The sequence below is a fragment of the Anoplophora glabripennis genome, unplaced genomic scaffold (genome assembly GCF_000390285.2).
Source record: "Anoplophora glabripennis isolate ALB-LARVAE unplaced genomic scaffold, Agla_2.0 scaffold508, whole genome shotgun sequence".
NCBI classification, from domain to species: domain Eukaryota; kingdom Metazoa; phylum Arthropoda; class Insecta; order Coleoptera; family Cerambycidae; genus Anoplophora; species Anoplophora glabripennis.
The window spans coordinates 44,681-63,871 of record NW_019417487.1 but is presented as its reverse complement, the minus strand read 5'-3'; the positions used below and the strand labels follow the sequence as shown (position 1 = coordinate 63,871).

The following is a 19,191-nucleotide window of genomic DNA, read 5'->3' as shown; positions in this document are numbered from 1 at the left end:
TTTTTCAGTGGCTTCTCAAAAAGAAAGAAATTCTTAGTAAAAGTTGCCGCATCCCCAAACTAGAAGAGCATATTTATTTTTTTTAATATACAATGTAACTTTTTTTAGTTCGAATTAAGTCATTCACAATACAAATAAAAATATCACAAAGGAGTATTAGAGATATTTAAAAAAATACTCACACTATTTATACTATTTCAAAAACGCTTTTGAAATGAAAATGATCTAAAGTTGAGAGCATTATGAGAACAATATGGTAATAAAATTATTATGTTACTCAAACATTTCTGAAAATATACTGAAACGTAAAATAAAAATATCGAGAGCATAAATGGAACATAAAAAGAATGTTCTGAAACCAATTTTTTGAAACGTTTCATTGCAAACGTATTTTGAGGAGGACATCTTGGGCTTCTAGAACGTTACCAGAAGGTTGCATGGATTTTTTATGAAACGTTTCAAGAAAAATGGAAACGTTTCTGAAACATGTCAGAAACTGAAAAATGTTTAGTGGAAGTGGATCAAAATACAGGGAGGTATAATAAATACTGTTAAAAAGTATATAAAAAAAATTGTGTGTCTGTAATTGATGAAGCACCATTGCTTCGCTTTGCATTTATTCATTTGTAATTTTATTAGTAAATAAATAAAAATAAAACATAAGAATCACAGACGGTTTAAGTACTATTTAATTGCAACACGATATGTGTATTATTTGAATTTAAATTAATATAAATCTATTTGTAAATAGACTTCGCATTTCGTTCGAAATCTCAACGGCGCACCCGCCCCCCTCGAACAAGCCAGTCCATCTCGCCTAATATCGTGGAATGACCGCTATTAGGCCCACAATATAAATATCGTGTCCGACAATCATCCCTGCAAGCGAAGCGTGCCGCGGCCGAACAAAAGAGCGCAGATTACGCCGCCAGGTGGAAGTTCCCGCGGGCTTTTAAGAGCGAGACCCCAGAGCGCTCGGCCCCCGCGCTTAATTTCTATTTTGTTTTGCGTTCCGCGTAATATCCATAGACATGATATTGGCGTCTTAACAATCCCGTCTTGAGCTACCGCGAATAGGCCCAAGAAGACGAGAGGAGTTTGATTAAGATGCCAAACCGGGCGAGAGAGGAATCGTGGAGGTTCTGTAATCGCGATATTCGTGGATTTTTGTTGGGGCACGGGGACGATTGTCGATTCTTATTAGGTAGGCAGGGATGCAGGAAATTGGGTGCAGATACGGAGGTAGAAGTGCAACGAACAAAAAAATATAATTTTACAAGTACTGTAGTACTTAATGCATTTTCTGTGATCAATTCTCTATAGCATAAAATAATTGTAGACTTAGGGGCGTTTTTATCCTCGACGATTTTAACTGTAAAACTATTATGAACTAAATTGTTACAAAACTGATGTATACGGCGAAAATCGAGACCTTGTTTTCCAGCAATTTTCAAAATTACCTGTTATTTCCATAGGTATTTTCTACGTAGAACGTTTCCAGTTTGCGAAAGCATAAACTCACTATCAATATAATTTTCACATTTTTCAGGAAAAAAAATTCCTCTAAGTAGATTGATGAGCGCAAAGCCTTTTTTGGACTACATAGAGCTTGCAGGCTTGGGCCCATCCCAAGCAAAAGTTGTAGCTGGTGGTATCGAAGAACATATTTCGACTTTTTAAAATTTATTTGAATTAAGTTAACGCCTTTAAAGTAAAGCAAAAATAAGAGAACTAATTTGTAGTTTTAAGACATTTTAATCAAAATAAATAAATTTTTTGAAAAATATGCATGTGGAATTTTTACCTAATTCTACTAAATTAATATATGCTTTGTTTCCGAGAGACAGTAGTGTTTAAATTTAAATTTTTATTTATTTTTATTATTTCAGTTTTAAAGATTGACTCGAAATTTGAAACACGCTTTGGAGGGATAAATGGGCATTTTTTGGGGTGATCTGAATATTTCTACTTGCACCAGTGATGTTCGTGCGAGAATGCCACAACTTTTTTTAATAAAAATAAATGGTACGCTTTTGACTTTTTCCCGTTTCGATATCTTTTTAGAAATCCGCCATCAATTCTGAATGAAATTGGTCTCTTCAATTTATTTCGCAAGATGCACCGTTTTATTCTTTTATTTATTTTGTGGTCAAAGTAAAAATTCAACATTGAAAATAAAAAGTTGATATGAATGTGGGTAAGAAATGCTTCGATTTTGAGATACAGGATGTTCAAAACTTTTTGAATAAAAATAAAAAATTAAATTTTAAACACACTGTATCTCGGAAACGAAGCATATTTTGACCTACGTTTATTTGAACTTTTTTCACAAAATAACTTCGGCAACCACCCCCTAAAATATATCGCACTTATTCACAAACATCCTGTATTGTTCAAGTTAAAAATAAAAGCATCACCAGTAAAAACAAAAAATAAAAATATTAGTTTTTTATTTTTTTTAATATTGACTATTTAGTCAAAACAAATTAGACTTTCTACATTTTCTAAAATACCTATTTTTTGAAAATATACGTTGTAACTTTTAACTTTGTTAAAATAACACCATTTTTTTTTGAGGTAAATTTGAGTATTACCACTGGGATAGTTTATACGTGGCATTCTGCTGAAAAAAAATACTTCCTCTTCATTTGGAATTTACTTTAAAAAAAGTAAAAATCACATTTTAAAATTTAGCCATAATTTCGTTTTGTAATCTCACTGAAAAAATTCTTAAACCATTCTGATGTAATATTTTTGTTTCCTTGATTAGCGCAGTTAGTTTCTTTTTTCTACTTACATTTTCTAGAAAATAACTTAATTTTTATGGATACTATACACAATTTTAAAAAGAAGTAAGTAACTTGAAATAAATTATGTGATATTCAAATTACATCTGATAAGTTTTCAATTTTTTATTAATAAAATCTAAATAAATAGAAATTGAATCATTTCCTTGGTGAGATTTTGATAAATATAATAATTCTGCAGTACTTTGTCCATTTCAAAGTTTCAACTGCAGTAATAATTAAATTTGATTCCGTAAAGATTTAAAAAAAGAAATGGGAACATTAATAAGTATTAAAGACAGTCACTAACAAAGATATGACAAAGGTGGTACAAACAGACGCCACAAAATTAGTAAGTAATCACTAAGCACATCATAAATAAAGACTGATTACAGTTTGGATTTCAAAATATTTCATGACAATTTGAGAATATTCCTGATATCACCAAATCTTTGAAATTTCCTGATAATTCCAGGCTTTTCAGATTGGTATACACCCTGATTTTTACTTGGAACATTTTGAACAGACGGGTAACATCCTTAGATATTTGTTATCTTGAATAAAAAGTTAAATCGAACTCGCTGGTGTTTCATTCTATTATTATTTACTCAAAGAAAAATTAAGAAAGTTTCTACTTGTATACACAGCGTCCCAATTTATAAGCATATAGGCCACTAACAACATAGCATTAACAAGTGAAAAATAAATGCTTGATTACTACACACCTATAAATTGGAACATACTGTATATAACTTTTTAGATTTTTAAAGAATTTTCTCATTTACGGGACTGTAAAAAAGGCACAATAGATTTGAATAAACACAGGACCCACACAGCACAATGACATTCCTAGGATGTACTGAGGATAACTTCTCAGGATGTATAGGATATCCTCGGATAGGTACACAATCACCTCAGGATGTACCAGGGATATCCAAATGGAACGTCCCGGGATTTGCTCGTAACGTCCTGAGGACATCCGCCTGGCTATCTGCAGGAGATTATCAGGTTATCAGTGATCAAATGAGGACGTCCTAGGATTTACTGTGTATGTCCTCAAGACATCAGCCGGGCTATTATCAGGTTATCAGTGGATCAAATGAGGACAACGTAGGCTTTACTGTTGATGTCCTCAGGACATTAGCTGGGCTATATACAGCACATTTTTAGTACTTATTGGGCTAATAAAAAAAATTACAGGGTGGTATTAAATATTTCTATAGATCAAATACGTACCTAATTTCCAAAACATTTGCTTGCCATTTCCACTCCATCTAATATTTTTTATTAAAAAAAAATATTGACAAAAAAATGAAAAGGGAAATCTGATCATTTATCTATTCGGTTATAATACGAGATTTGATTTCTTTGAATACCACTGGAATAAAAATTAACAATACAATATTTTGGATCTGTCGATTAGATTCGTCATAAATACGTAAAGGGTAGTTTTAAAATTCTCTTTTCATGAGATTTAAAGACATTTTACATTTTTCTGCAAGAAGTATTCCATCGTTGATACACGTATGTATTTTTTAAACATTTTACTCACCCACTTACTAAAATCTGACGAGAAAATTCTGTAACATAGCCACCGGCAGATATTTTTCTGTTTAAGACAACAACTACTACAGACAAGACTACATACAAGTTTTCAGAAACATCTCCAAATTATTTAGATATACACATCAACGGTTCATATTATTCATAAAACTGGTTTGAGGCATTTTTTTAAACTGGAACAAATAAGACCTAAAGTACTTCATGAGAATAAAATATAAACTTTAATAGCACTTATTTTTAAACTGAGTTCTTGAATAAAAAAATAAAATTGAACTGAATTTTTTTATTCATTGCACATTATAAATATAAACTTAAAAAGCAAATTTCACATGTACTTATATATATATAATCAACTCTTTCTATGATACATATAACCAACTTTTTTATTACAGAATATAAACAAAGTTATATACACAACTAAGTTATTATTTGTATTATATGTATAACTATTCCTTATGTGCTGTTGATCTGGTCTCTTTTTATAGTCTCTCATTTGCATGCCGCGACATGTTTTAATGCCCTCCCCATTATCTTTTTCTGGGCAATTTTTTGTGCAATGTGCTTGTGAAATTCCAGCTGTAAATTTGTAGAAAAAGTATGTTAATAATACATTTACATTGTAGACGAGTGACAAAACAAAAATTTTCATTAAATACATTTAACGAGACTATTCTAATTTCATGAACTATGGATTATAATCTGTTGATATTAAATTTAATTCTAATATTCTAATAGATAATACGTAATTCTGCCTACGATTTATAATGTAATCCTTATAACTCACAATGTTGGTACAAATATTACAGACAGAGAACTATAATAAATTAATTAAATTTATGGGATACAATCCTTTGTCAGAACACCTATATACAACACATTCAAAACTAAAAATTATAGATTTGAACATATTATGTAGATTTGGTGATACCACTTATACACATCTATTACAAATAGTGATAAAAACTATTCTAATTTTTGAATGGTATTAGGCTCTATATAAAAAATATTTGAAAACATGTTTTTTTAATGCGTTCTTTAGGCATTATATAATTATTGCATGATACAAACAGTAAGAACAAAATTAGTTAATACTATATACGATTCTAACCTATATGTTTATTCTATGATATTAATACCTTAATACCAAAGGTAATTTAAATACTTACTTCTGCCAGCAGGTGGTTGATGCACGTCACTTAACTATTTTAACAAGCTTTAAATTTCATTTTCCACTTTTCAAATTAATAAAAACGTCATTGAGTCACGCACTTATAAAACAAAGAAACACAGAAAATGGCGAGATACGGGTCATGTCGTCAATATGTCATACTGCGCATGCACCATGCACTGTGCAAAGCCAAGAACCATCCCAGGATGGGATCACTCTAGAATTTGCCTAGGATATCCCAAAATTGGAGATTATTCGGCTTTTAATATCTTCATAGGATATTTCCAGGACATCCTGTTTGGATTTACCTGGGATATCCCCAACTAGGATATTGATAGGATCTACTTGTCTTATTTAAATATCATCAGGATATCCTGAGGAGTGAGATCCCCGATTAGGATATATAGGACTAAATGAGGATATCCCAGGGACGTCATGTGCTGTGTGGGGAAGTTTATAAATGGTTAAGATAATTAAGATAAGGTGTACATTATTGTAATAAAACTCAATATATTTGAAAATATTTATTAGCTAGCGTCTTAAATTGGTGAAATTAATTTTAAAAAGTATAATTGACTTTTTTTTATGAAAATATATAAACTATAAATGGGTAAATAATATTAAAGTTGAGAACTATCCAAAATATTCTAAAAATATGTAAAAAAACATATTTTTTTATCACTGAAAAATTAATTCATAAGATCTTTTATTAAAATATTTAAAAAAAAACTGCCTAACTGAATTTTACCTAAAGTCAGATAAATATACAAAATGGGTTGAAAAAAGGTAATACGTAGAAAAATACAAACAAAAAAAAAAGATTGGATAAAAAATTATAAAATACTCACAGCCATCTTAGGTAACTTCAATACTCACCGAGCGGTTCTCGTAAGGGGTGATTTGAAACTGGTTCCCGAAAAAATAAAAAAAGTTAATTACAATGAAAAACTGGTATAGACATGAAAGAACAGAAAAACACATTTAAACATCTACCGAATTCTTATGAGAGCGGATGATGAAGTGGTGTGAACAAAACAATTGAGCACCTAATTGTCTCCATTTTTTTTTTATTCAATTGGAACATACTTGCAAGATAGGCCAAATTCGACACGTTTTTCCTCCCGTTTAAAGAAAAGATTAAAAAAAAAGTAGTTTAGAGCCGTAGGTTTGATTTTTGAGAAAAATTTAATGCCAAAAACCGTATCTCGGTATCTTGATTTGTTTAAAAAATACAGGTTTTTTTATTTTGCTCGTTTTATGCGATGCCAGACAACTTCAAATTCTGTTTCATAGAATATTGAAAAATATATAAAAAATAATAATAATAAATTTGTGTTATAACTGAAAAACCGAAAATTCTAGAATATCACATTTATAATTTTTTTTTTAATGAAACTATATTTTTCAATATTCAAAATCTGCATAAAATTTCCTTTTTAAATGATGTATCATACAACATTTTTTTCAATTATAAACACAATTTCTTTTATTGTAAATACAATTCGATGTACCATTTTTTTAAATCAATCATGCTTATTCTGTTATAGAAATATTTTGTGCAAATATCATGTATGATCTATCATTTGATATTTTACACAGATTTCAAATATTGGAAAAAAATATAGGATGATTTAAAAAATATTATACGTTTTATTACAGGGTGATTCACAATTAGTGACCAAAAATGAAACCTCATATTCTTTGGGGCATTTCCTATATAGTTCTTATCTAAGACGCTTTGTTAAAAAAATACAGGGTGTTGAACTTCAAAAAATATTTTTTATTTTTTTAAATAATTTAAAAACTAGTAAGTGAAATAATTTGAAAGTGGGCACAGTATTTATGTAAACATTGTCCAAAATCTGAGGTTTTTCCAAAAATTAAATGCTCCAGTGGCGGAGATGCAGGAAAAAACCCTAATTTTTAAATTATTTAAAAACATTAAAATATTTTTTGAAATTTAACACCTTGTATATTTTTAACAAAGCGTCCTAGATAAAATCTTTATAGGAAAGACTGTTCTTAAATTCACCAAAGAATATGAGGTTTCATTTTTGGTCACCATTTGTGAATCACTCTGTATAACTGGAAAACCAGAAACTATAAAAAATATTGTGTACCTCACAAGATTCTGATTAAAAAACTGTTCGAAAAACCTTTACAAAAGTCAAATCTTTCATAAACAAGTTATAAGGCATCATTGAAAAATGCAGTTATTTCTTAAACAAATGAACATCCAGATGTCATTTTGTCAAATTATTCTTAAAAATAAAGCCTACGACACCTAAATTCCTTTTTTCTAGCCCCCAAAAGTATCAAATTTTGTCCATCTACACAATCATGATAAAAGAAATGTTTTTTTTTTAATATTATTGCAAAAACATAATCATACCATTAAAAAAACAATGTTTTCTGTATGTAATCATTTCAAATTCCATTTTTTTAATAAAAGCATAAACCACTCAGAAATTAGAATTGAAAATATACACTGTGGACACAAAAAATGTTTTTTAATCCTGTCTAAAATAACTCTCGATATTTTTATCCATATAAACTGAAATAATATGCGATAACTCTTCCATTACATCATCAAATGCGTATAGAATTCGATAACAAATTTAATTTGTAACATTCAATTACCGAAATTTACAATAGAACTACTAAAATTTGAGCCTCTAAATCGGTTCATAATCATCATCTCTTTTTTTTATATAAAATACATAAGTGGTTTTAAGTTAAATTTTTCTCTCTAACCCCACGAAACCCGCGAGGCAGTCATTAAATTCGCAGAAAATTACATTTACCTATATCCTACCTAACCCAGGTTAACTTTAAACAACTGAAACATAGGATTAAACACTGCATATGCAAATTCTTGAAAATAAAGCCTGTCGCCTAGCCAAAATCCTAAACATTTGGATTTTCTTCTATTTTTTTTTTCTTTAAATAATTTTTCCCTATTTACTGTTCTGACAAAAGAAACCTGAGCTAAATAGACACATCTTTATAACCTAACAAGAACTAAATCTATACATACCTAGTCAACATTAACCTCGACATATATCACTGTTACGACTTTTCTCTCCTACACTAAATCAAAACTGCTGTTCTTCCTAACACTATTATCCTAATTCAGACCTAAATAATCCATATGCGTTAAGCAGTCTGTTCGTTCATAACTGTTTGAAGTCCTATAAAGTTATCGAGCCAGCTTTATATCAATCCCTATCAACTAAAATGTCAATTTTTCATTCAAATCGATGGAGAAATCGAAATGCTGAAATCTTTGTAGACCTAACTTCAAAAAGAGGTTAGAAAGTTTGACACTGACGTCAGAAAACGAGGTTAGAAAATCTGACATTTGCACGAACTAACCTCAATTTTTGACAGATGTCAAATTATCTAACCTCTCTTTAAAACCGAGATTAGTCCGTAATTAGACTTTTCGTAGTAAAATAGACTGTGTAATTTTTTCTTATAAAAAAAATAATGTTAGTATGTCATTATACTGTGGTTCCAAAATAGTAGGCAGTAAGTTGCACCACATTTTTACAAGTTAATTGGATAAAATAATTTTGTTTATTCTCGAAAATTGTAAAGTGCTGTTCATAGTGTGCCGATATGTTTAGGTTGCGCGCACTTGGAGCGTTCTATTGATACAAACGCCCATTTCTATTTTTGCTGATCATGTACAAGCGCTGTATAGTTCCATTTCTCAATTTGTCAGTTTTCAGCTTAGGCGTTTCATTTCGTGTCATATGCGTGCAAGCGGTAAAAAATGATTTCACGTTATTCCGTTTTTAAAAATGAAATCATGTGCGAGTGTTAGTGAACAAATAATGAAGGTAGTTTTAAACGGGCGAATTTAACAGCTCAACAAGGTTTATTAAAGAATTTGAGTGCGAAATGGGGAAACTTACAAGGAAATTGAAAAAACATGTTAACAGAAAAGAACCAAATTGTAGCCATGGCAAATTAAATAAATACAAAATAAATGTAAAACCGTTTCATAAAAAAAAAATAGGAATAGGAATTTTTTGTTTGAAATACAATTGTAAATGCAGTATGACTGCCAAATGTCTAAATATATCATAAGTGTAGAAATTTGTGATGACTTGAGACATTGCTCAATTTGTCAGTTTTCAGTTTAGGCGTTTCATTTCATGTCATATGCGTGCAAGTGGTAAAAAAAGATTTCAGGTGATTCCGTTTTTTAAAATAAAATCGTGTGCGAGTGTTAGTGGACAAATAATGGGGGTAGTTTTAAACGGGCGAATTTAACAGCTCAACAACGTTTCTCAAAGAATAGAAATATTTTGTTGTTTGAAATACAATTATAAATGCAGTATGACTGCCAAATGTCTAAATAAATCATAAGTGTCAGTTTTCAGCTTAGGCGTTTCATTTCGTGTCATATGCGTGCAAGCGGTAAAAAAAGATTTCACGTTATTCCGTTTTAAAAATGAAATCATGTGCGAGTTAGTGGACAAATAATGAGGGTAGATTTAAACGAGCGTATTCAACAGTTCAACAACGTTTATCAAAGAATTTGAGTGCGAAACGGAAAAACTTATGTAATATATATGTGAAACTGTTTCATAAAAAAATTAATAGGAATTTTTTGTTTGAAATACAATTTTAAATACAGTACGACTGTCAGATGTCTAAATAAATCAAAGTGTAGAAATTTGATGATTATTTGAGGAATTCCTCGATTTGTCAGTCAGTTTCCAACTTAGCCGTTTCCTTTTGTGTCATATGTGTGCAAGTGTTTCCTAGTAACGATCTAGTCATATTTAAAATATTTGGAACCTTTTCAAATGATAAGAAATTGCATATAAAGTCGAGAATGAGTAAACTGCCTACAACTCTGGGACTTTAGTACAGAAGACATCAAGATGTTCAAATAAGAGTATAAATATAGGTTAAGAGCAAAGAATCATTATAGTGAAAACACGAGCAAGGTTTCTGCAATTTTTTTTTTTTTAATTTCAATGCCAGGATTGTCGGACTAGACGTACCCTACCTGTGACGAACCTGTCCATAATCTATTAAACTCCCCGTTCTACACCTATCGCTTGACGAAAACACTAAAATTATACTATCTTACTCCTTTAATAAATTAATCAATACAGTTACAAGTATAAACCTACATCTAACGTGAAATGTCAAAAATAATCATAATAAAAAAACCATAAGTGACGTTGTCACACCATAAAACTAGCTTACATAAACACTTTGAATTTAAACCTGCTATGTAGAATATATATGAGTGGTAATGGTACATGATCCTGCACAAAAAAAGAACACTTATTGCACAACTACATTTAATATTTCCTTAGTCTTGGTTTTAAATGTCGCAAAAAATTCAAGTTACGCACTAATTTCGATCGAATCGGGATCCCTGTGCAAATCGTCCCTCGCTACTTTGTACAAAAACTTTTAGACCCAACGGATACATCTGATATACTGAGTATGGGATGAAATTTAAGTTATTCGTGAATGACGTACACCGGGCACTGTCGCTTTAAACGCAGTGTATCAGTGCACTTACATGTTAAAATCTCCTCGGTCCCTGGTTGCCCCCGTTTTGCTGGTAGCCGCCGCCGCCGCCGCCGCCGCCGTAGCCTCCGGCATCTACAACAACAGAATGGATTCTATGATATCGGTGGTTTGTAACTCCGGCAACGTTGCGTCTCTGTGATACTTCCGATACGCGGCTCGAGCTACGATTAACATTAATGGGGTTATTTCCTGCGATGCGATAGAAAACATCGTTGCCGGGGTTGCCAGAAGTCGACAGTTTTCTTTTATAAGATTCTCCGCGTCTCTTTTTCGAAATAGGGTCGTTCCGTATGTTCTATGTAAAATTTGAATTAAACATAAGATCATTGTAAAATAAGGCAGATAAATAGCATAATTAGTGTATTTTGTCCTGTTTCATTGGAGTTTCCCAAAATAAAATTAATGTGAAAGTTTTAGAAATTGGAACCTTCATTACATATATAATGATAATTTTGTAAAGTCTTATTATGTTAAGTAGGCAGTGCCAGCAAACGGCCAATAATAGTGGGTAGTATTTGTCTATATTATTACCAGAAAAGTGGAAATATAGAAATTATGTAATTCAACATGGTAATTCAATATGAAATATTTTTTAAATGACAACTACTCTACCGACTACAGACCCTGTCCAGCATTGAATTACATTTGCAATATTTAATATATAGTTAAGATCGTCCATCGGCTGTTTGTCTCACCCACATACTGGAATATTGTTTTTTTTTTTGGACAACAATCAAAAATAAAAAAAAATAAAATACATGTTAAATAGTTTACACAAAAAATATACCGGGTGTCCCATTTTAATTGATACATGTAAATATCTCCTCAGAGAAGCCACCAATCAAAAAATGGCCTATAGTAAAAGTTGTTCAGTTTATTGGGGGAAACCAGCTACTTATCTAGGATTTGACCTTGACCTCACCTTGAAGGTCAATTGAAGGTCAACTTCGGAACTTTGGAAATGGATTCAGCACAAACTTTTACATCCGGATGTGATCATAACTTTGACCTTGAGGTCAAGGTCAAGGTCACAATGCGTTTAAATGAATCGTCACCCTTGAAGCAGCCTCGGAATAAGATGTTGACCTCTAGAATCGATCGGATTTACATCAAGGAACACAATAACGACCTTCTATTTGTCCTTGACCTCTACTTTCTCAAGGTCATTGCAGGAAAAAATAATGCTATGAACGAGTGAAGGGAGAATGATATAAATATCTTGTTACTCAACGAAGGTATAACTTCGCTCGAGAATTGAAAAGATATATCTGAGTACGTTAAAAGTAAAATTGATTGACGGTGAAAAATTGAAAAACAAAAAAAAAAAAAATTTCACATTACTATTTGTGAGCCATTGAATTATGTTGTCATAATTCGATGGCTCGAACAAAGTGAAGGTCAAGGACGAATCGAAGGTTACGATTGATGTAAATCCCATTGATTCTGGAAATCAACATTTTTTCCGAGGCTGCTTCAAGGGTGTCAAATCATTTAAACCCGTTGTGACCTTCACCTTGATCTTAAGGTCAAAGTTGTGATCACATCCGGATGTAAATTTTTCTGCTAAATTCATTTGCAAGGTTAAAAATAGGGGGTCCCATTTAAAACTCCGAAATTGACCTTCAAGGTGAGGTCAAGGTCAAATCCTAGATAAGTAGCCGGTTTCCCCCAGTGAATTGAACAACTTTTACTTTAGGCCATTTATTTAAGTGTGTCAATTAAAATGGGACACCTGGTATAGTAAAAAACAAAAAATATACTTTCCAAAGAAAAATTTAAGGAAATTTTAATAAAATTTCATCAAATTTGAGCCAACAAAATATGCAAACTGCAAATGTTTTGTTATTCCGATTCTTAAATCTTATTACGAATTTCAATTTTTTTTATTGAATTGTAGAATAAAGGTTCCAAGCAAGCATTCCTATTATTCTAATTATATGTCGTGTTAGATATTTTTTTAAATGCTACACTAAAGAATATACATAGTGTTTTCTAAGTCCACATTATAACTTCACATGGTTGTTCCCTGTATAATTTTTAATAAGTTTTAAAAAAGTCATATTTATTCACATGCCTCTGAAGATGTTTGATATAAACTGAGGAAATTTGGGCTCACAATTTTTCTAATTAAAGACAAAAATTCACTGAATTGAGTATTTTATAGATTGAATAACTGCATTTTATTTGAAAAAATAAGGTTATCCAACTTTCAAAATATTTGGTGTCGACATTCTGTGGTCTTTAGTAACTATGCCTCCCAGAATATCAGCCACCGGTTGACAAAGAGTAATCGCAAAAATCGACAGTTTTTTCACAATTCGCAGAGAACTAAAGAAAATAAGATAAAAATATGTTTTTGGTCTCAAATTACTCGTCGTAAAAAATTAAGATGAACATAGCTTTTAGTTTTTTGAAAATTTTCAAAAATCACACCTATGTAGGGGTTGAAAAGACGCCCAAAATGAAGAATTGAATATTACCAATAATTATAAAAACTAAGCATGTGAATTTTTCTATCGAATGATTCTTGATACAAAGAAAGATTTATTCTCACGACTAAAATAAGCATGTTGAATTAGAAAATCCACCCTTAAGCGCGCTTGGGGGGTGGAATCATCTCCAAAAATAGAGAATATCAGAAATAATTGTAAAAATTTCAAAAAAATATATTAAGAAAATTCACATGCTAATAGTTTTTATATCAATTGGTATTATTCAAATTCTTCATTTTTGGTATTTTTTCAACCCCTAAGTAGGGGTGATTTTTCATATTTTCAAAATACTAAAAGCAATGCTCATTTCAGTTTTTTTACGACAAATAGTTTGCGACCAAAAACATATTTTTATGTATTTTTTTTTAATTTTCTGCGAATTGTGAAAAAACAGGCGAAAATCACGGTTTTTTGCGGTCACTCTTTGTGTATTCTGTGAATTTTAGTCTTTAATTATATCGTTAGTCCAAATTTCATCAATACATATCAAATGTAATTGTGATTTTTTTTAATTTTCAAAGGAAAAATCTCATGAAGAAATGAATCAAGAGATTTAGAAAACATCAGCATGTTAGAAAAAATGGTCTTAAATATAATTATTAGTTTCTTCGCTAGTTTTATCAACTGATATTGGAAAAAAATTAATGTAAGTCCTGTATCATGCAATTCTAAATAATTTCCACATTTAATTTTTACATAAATTAAACATTGCGCTTCCTAAGTAGCCTAAAATATTATTTTATGAAAAAAGTACATATCAACATATGTTCAAAAATGTCTCCTTTCCAAAACACAGGACAAAGTTTATTATTATTATTTTTTTAATACCTATACAGGGGGATTCACAAACGGTGACCAAAAATGAATTTAATTTTTTTAAATAATTTAAAAACTAATAAGTGAAATAGTTTGAAATTGGGCACGTATTTATTTAAACGTTGTTCAAAATCCAAGGCCTTTCTTTAAAATTTAGACACTTCAGTGGCGGAGATACAGGGTACAGATGACATATTTTTTTAAATAAAATAGTACACCACTGCTTTACAATCATGATATTTTCGGAGTTCGGCTTTCAATTTTCTACATTTTTATTTTTAATTTTATGAGTTTTTTATAATTTTTTTTCATTTGAAGCTTAGTTCTGGAAAAGAATGTAATTTAAATAAATATAAAAAATTAATTCTAAATCCACAACTTGTTTCAAGAATTTTTGTTAAGGTAAAGCCAAAGCCAATAACGATGTTAAATAATACAAGTTTGACATTTGGAGAAATGAATAATAAACAAATGGCATTTTATGATTTTTAACAAAATTACAATTTTCTCCAGTACCAAGCTCCAAATAAAAAAATGCCAAAATAAAAAACATCAGTGGCATATCATTTTTTAAAATGATTGTTAGTTGATTAAATTTTAGTTTACACTAAAACATGTCCTCTAATATGTAGTTTAATTTTTAAAGTTTTAGAAGAAGAAAACGTCATGGATATTCAATAAGAAAACATAAAATAAAAAAGTAAAAAAAATAATATTTTTGACTACTTAGGAAACAGCTTGCAGAATAAATGTAAGTCGTCTCTCCCCAGAAACTAATAATTTGACAACAAACACAGCCATTCCACAACACCATCACCCATCCAACTCAACTCAACCTACTGAAAGTATGTTAACACTCACCTTAATGCGTCTTGCTACCTACTGGCTTTAACGATTCTTAACATAACATACAACACAATCATTAAATGGCACTCGGGATAGATATTGGTCATACTCACTGTAAGGAGCAGGTCTCTGTTGTTGGTAGTTGTTCCTCACGGCGCCGCCTCCGTATCCCTGCTGGTAGTTGTTGCCGAAATTGTCGGGGCCCTGTCCCCAGTTGCCGCCACCGCCACCGCCGCCGCCGCCTTGACTGTAACCTCCACCGCCGCCGCCCTGTGGGCTTCCCCAGTTACCACCGGAGTTGTCCCAGGGGCCCTGGGTCCAGGGACCGCTGCCGTAACCACCGGCGCCCCCTTGGTTCCAATCTCCCTGGCCGCCACGGTTGTTCCAGTTACCGCCGCCTCTGCCGCCACCCCGGCCGCCTCTTGGTGGACCACCGGAGCCGCCACCGCCGCCACCACCACCACCCTGGTTGTGACGCTCCATCTCGGCCTTGCTCAGGGCCTTTTTGACGTCGATGTGTTTACCCTTGATGGTGTGGTTGCGTTGCACTGCAACGTTAAGAATGTCGCCTTTGTTATTGAAAGTATGTACTTTCTAATTTAAGAGGGCTCTATAGCAAATAGGCAACCGGCAATACATTTTACAGATTTTATTACACAGTTTGTCTACATATGAATTAATGCACAAATAACAGACTTTCCCCCATTTTATCACTGATTTTCTATAAAATGGAGTTAGTTTGAAACTCAAATAACTTTTTGGTGTAAAGAAATTTGTAATTTACGAAGCCGCTTGTTCAAAAGTGGCAAATTACAAATTTCTTTACAACAAAAAGTAATTTAAGATTCAAACTAATTTCATTTTATAGGAAATCTGCGTTAGAATGGAGGAAAGTCTGTTTTTTGTGCATCGATTCATATTTAGACAAAATGTGTAATAAAATCTATAAAAATGTATTGCTGGTTGCTATTTGCTATAGAGCCGTCTTAAGGAAAATAAGGATTGTATAGGAAGTGCAAGAAGCGAGCATTCCTTGCACAGTTTCAAAAATGAGGTAAAATGATGACATCGTCCTTCAATGTCTTCAACTGAAGAAAACATCAAAAAAATAATGGTGCTTGCAAGCCGTTATTATAGTTTGAGAGAGCTGCCATATGAACTAAACATATTTCACGAATCAGTTCGCACCATCTTAGTTGATGTTTTGGGTACGAAACACGTAGCACTGCTGGTTCCAAAAGAGCTGAATTTTCTTCAAAAAGAGCATCGCAAACATGTTGCTGAAAACATGCTTGAACAAGCTAGTTCGGACTACATTCATGCAACATGCAACACATCTAACAGGTGACTAAACATGGGTTCTCTGATGAGCCAAAACCAAAAAAACCACGTCAAAACCAATCAAAAAAAGTCATGTTGACCATTTTTTTGACTATCGTGGTGTTGTTCACACAGAAACAGTAATCAAAGAATATTATCTGAGGCATTTGAGAGAGAGTCTCCATCACAAAAGCCCGAATTTATAGAAGGATAATTCTTGGATGCACCATAACACAGAGAGATAATTGTGAATTAATTTTTTACCAAAAACTCAACAAATGTCATCGAGCAACCACCTTATTCGCCAGATATGGTCCCTGTTGATTTTTTCCTCTTCCCAAAATCAAATTAGCAGTTCATAGAACACGTTTCAAGTCGACAGAAGCCATAAAACACGAATTTTTTTTTCGTGTCTCTTGTGAAAATATGTTAGATTATCATGTTTTACAAGCCCCCTCAAAAAATCAGCCCAAAAAAAGTTTTTTAGAGGTCGATCAAGATTTTTAAAAATTTTCAAAATCTTCAAAAATTGAATATTTTTTTTAATTTTTTTTCGTTATTTTATCATTTTCTAGGTTGAAAAAAATGTTGATTCTGAAAATTTCAAATCGATATTTTAATTTCTAAAGGTCACTCATAATTATTTTAACTTTAAAAGTAGTGTATCTAAAATGTTTTCGAGTGACCTCTAAAAATAAATATCAACAAACTAATAATTTTTTTTATTGAATTTGTTGAATAAAAGAATAGAAATCATGAGAAAAAATTTCTCGAGGCAAAATTTACTACCGCACTGTAACAAATAGTTACTTTTTAATTTTTTTAAATTTAAGCATCATGATTTATTTCTATTCTTCTGCTCATCAAATTCAATAAAAAAAATTATTAGTTTGTTGATATTTATTTTTTAGAGGTGGCTCCAAAACATAGGTACACTACTTTGAAAGTTAAAATAATTATGAGTGACCTTTAGAAATAGTGACCTTTTCAACCTAGAAAATGATAAAATAACAAGAAAAAATGTTTTTTAAAGAAATTCAATTTTTGACGATTTTGGAAATTTTTAAAAATCATGAGCGACCTATAAAAAAAATTTTTTTCAGCTGATTTTTTGAGGGTGCTCTTAAAACAGGATAAACTAACATATTTTCACAACACGAAAAAAATATTTGTTTCTTTTGGGCCACCCTACTGTATACGTTTTATCATCCCAAAATTTTGTAAAATCCGGCAGTTAACATTTTTTTTTTGAAAAATTTATATTTATATCTTGGAAGCGATGCATTTTCGGATTAAGGTTTACTCACATTTTGCTGCTGAAAGTTTGTGGCACTTTTCACATTAAAAAACTAAACAACCTCACTTCTAAATTCTAATATTAGGACTGGTACTACACATATCGGTTCTAACATAAGTGACCTAGAAATATGTATCATCCTGTATAAATCGTTTTTTTTACATGAATTAGGCCTTGAATTATCAATTATTTTTAATTAGATAAATTTTAAGACAAAACCATGCAATTTACTTTAATTGCAATATATAACATTAATTATCAAAAGGCCATAACAGACATAAAAGCAATCATTTTGGCATTAATTAGGACAGATGTTGGTTTAGTCCATCTATTATTTAGCTTCCATAGACAACATAATTTAATATTTCAAACACATTAAACTTTAAAACAAAAATGTACTTGTACTTACAGCAAATCTTGTCGACAGAATCGTAATCCTCAAATTCGATAAACCCAAAACCTCTCTTCTTCCCAGTCTCCTTGTCCGTGACAATAGTGCACGAGAGAATGTTGCCATACTGCCCAAAGTGCTCCTTCAAGTCCTCCTCTTCAACATCTTCCTTCAAGCCGCCAACAAACAACTTTTTCACTGTGGCCCCGGATTCCGGTCTGCCGATGTCCTGTCTCGGTACAGCTCGTTTAGGCTCCACGACACGGCCGTCTACCCTGTGGGGACGCGCGTTTTGAGCATCGTCTACCATATGGGCCTTGGAATAGGTGATAAATCCGAAGCCTCGGGATCTTTTAGTGGTGGGGTCCTTCATCACCACGACGTCCACGATTTCGCCCCATTGCTCAAAGTGTTTCTTCAGGGAGTCATCGGTCGTCCTGAAGTCCAAGCCACCGATGAACAGCTTGCGGAATTGTTCGGGTTCGGTTTTTTCACTGCTCTGGAATTTCATCGTTTTGTTGTTGAAAAAAAAATTAAACAATCCTAATTCAGCGGATAGCTAAAATTCGCGTCTTGCAATAAAATGACTGATATGTGACAGTATTTCAGAAATGAATTGCAAACTAATCATAATCAATAAATTATTGTAACTTATATGACGCGTCATCTAAATGTCCAAAGCGTCGTCGCCTTTAATATTAAAAACAGACTCTTTAAAACTAGTTACAAATATATATTTACTTTATCGCTCTTCATGATGAATCTTCCCCTTGGATTCTTCCCTTTCACCTATTATTAATTTGCTGAACTGAATTTATTTTATAGAGAAAAACCTCAAACTCAATTTCTTATTACAAAATGGCAACCAGGCAAAGCAATAATTACACTACGAACCACAGACGGCAGACGGTGCAGACTGCGCAACTGTAAGTCAGTACTGCCACCAT

General features: G+C 31.8%; 1 protein-coding gene and 1 long non-coding RNA gene across 4 annotated transcripts; both read right to left on the bottom strand.

Moving 5' to 3' along the window:
* Positions 1–4,831: 4,831 nt before the first annotated feature.
* On the bottom strand, positions 4,832–5,960 carry LOC111692375. The gene is made up of 2 exons (XR_002763214.1): positions 5,516–5,960; positions 4,832–4,925 (listed from the first exon to the last, which is right to left on the bottom strand). It is a non-coding gene; the product is annotated as an uncharacterized LOC111692375 (long non-coding RNA).
* Positions 5,961–6,221: 261 nt separating this feature from the next.
* LOC108911811 (heterogeneous nuclear ribonucleoprotein A1, A2/B1 homolog) lies at positions 6,222–19,168 on the bottom strand. 3 transcript variants are annotated; one of them, XM_018716844.2, is made up of 5 exons: positions 18,986–19,168; positions 18,263–18,743; positions 15,350–15,784; positions 11,072–11,154; positions 6,222–6,423 (listed from the first exon to the last, which is right to left on the bottom strand). In XM_018716844.2, exons 1-4 carry the CDS (start codon positions 18,998–19,000, stop codon positions 11,075–11,077), a joined length of 1,011 nt encoding a protein of 336 aa, XP_018572360.1. In that variant the 5' UTR covers positions 19,001–19,168; the 3' UTR covers positions 6,222–6,423; positions 11,072–11,074. The 3 variants fall into 3 exon arrangements, with proteins under 3 accessions (XP_018572360.1, XP_018572359.1, XP_018572361.1); XM_018716845.1 differs by lacking the exon at positions 6,222–6,423 and adding an exon at positions 15,252–15,287 and having other exon boundaries at positions 11,064–11,154; positions 18,986–19,167; XM_018716843.1 differs by lacking the exon at positions 6,222–6,423 and having other exon boundaries at positions 10,614–11,154; positions 18,986–19,167.
* Between the last annotated feature and the right edge of the window lie 23 nt (positions 19,169–19,191).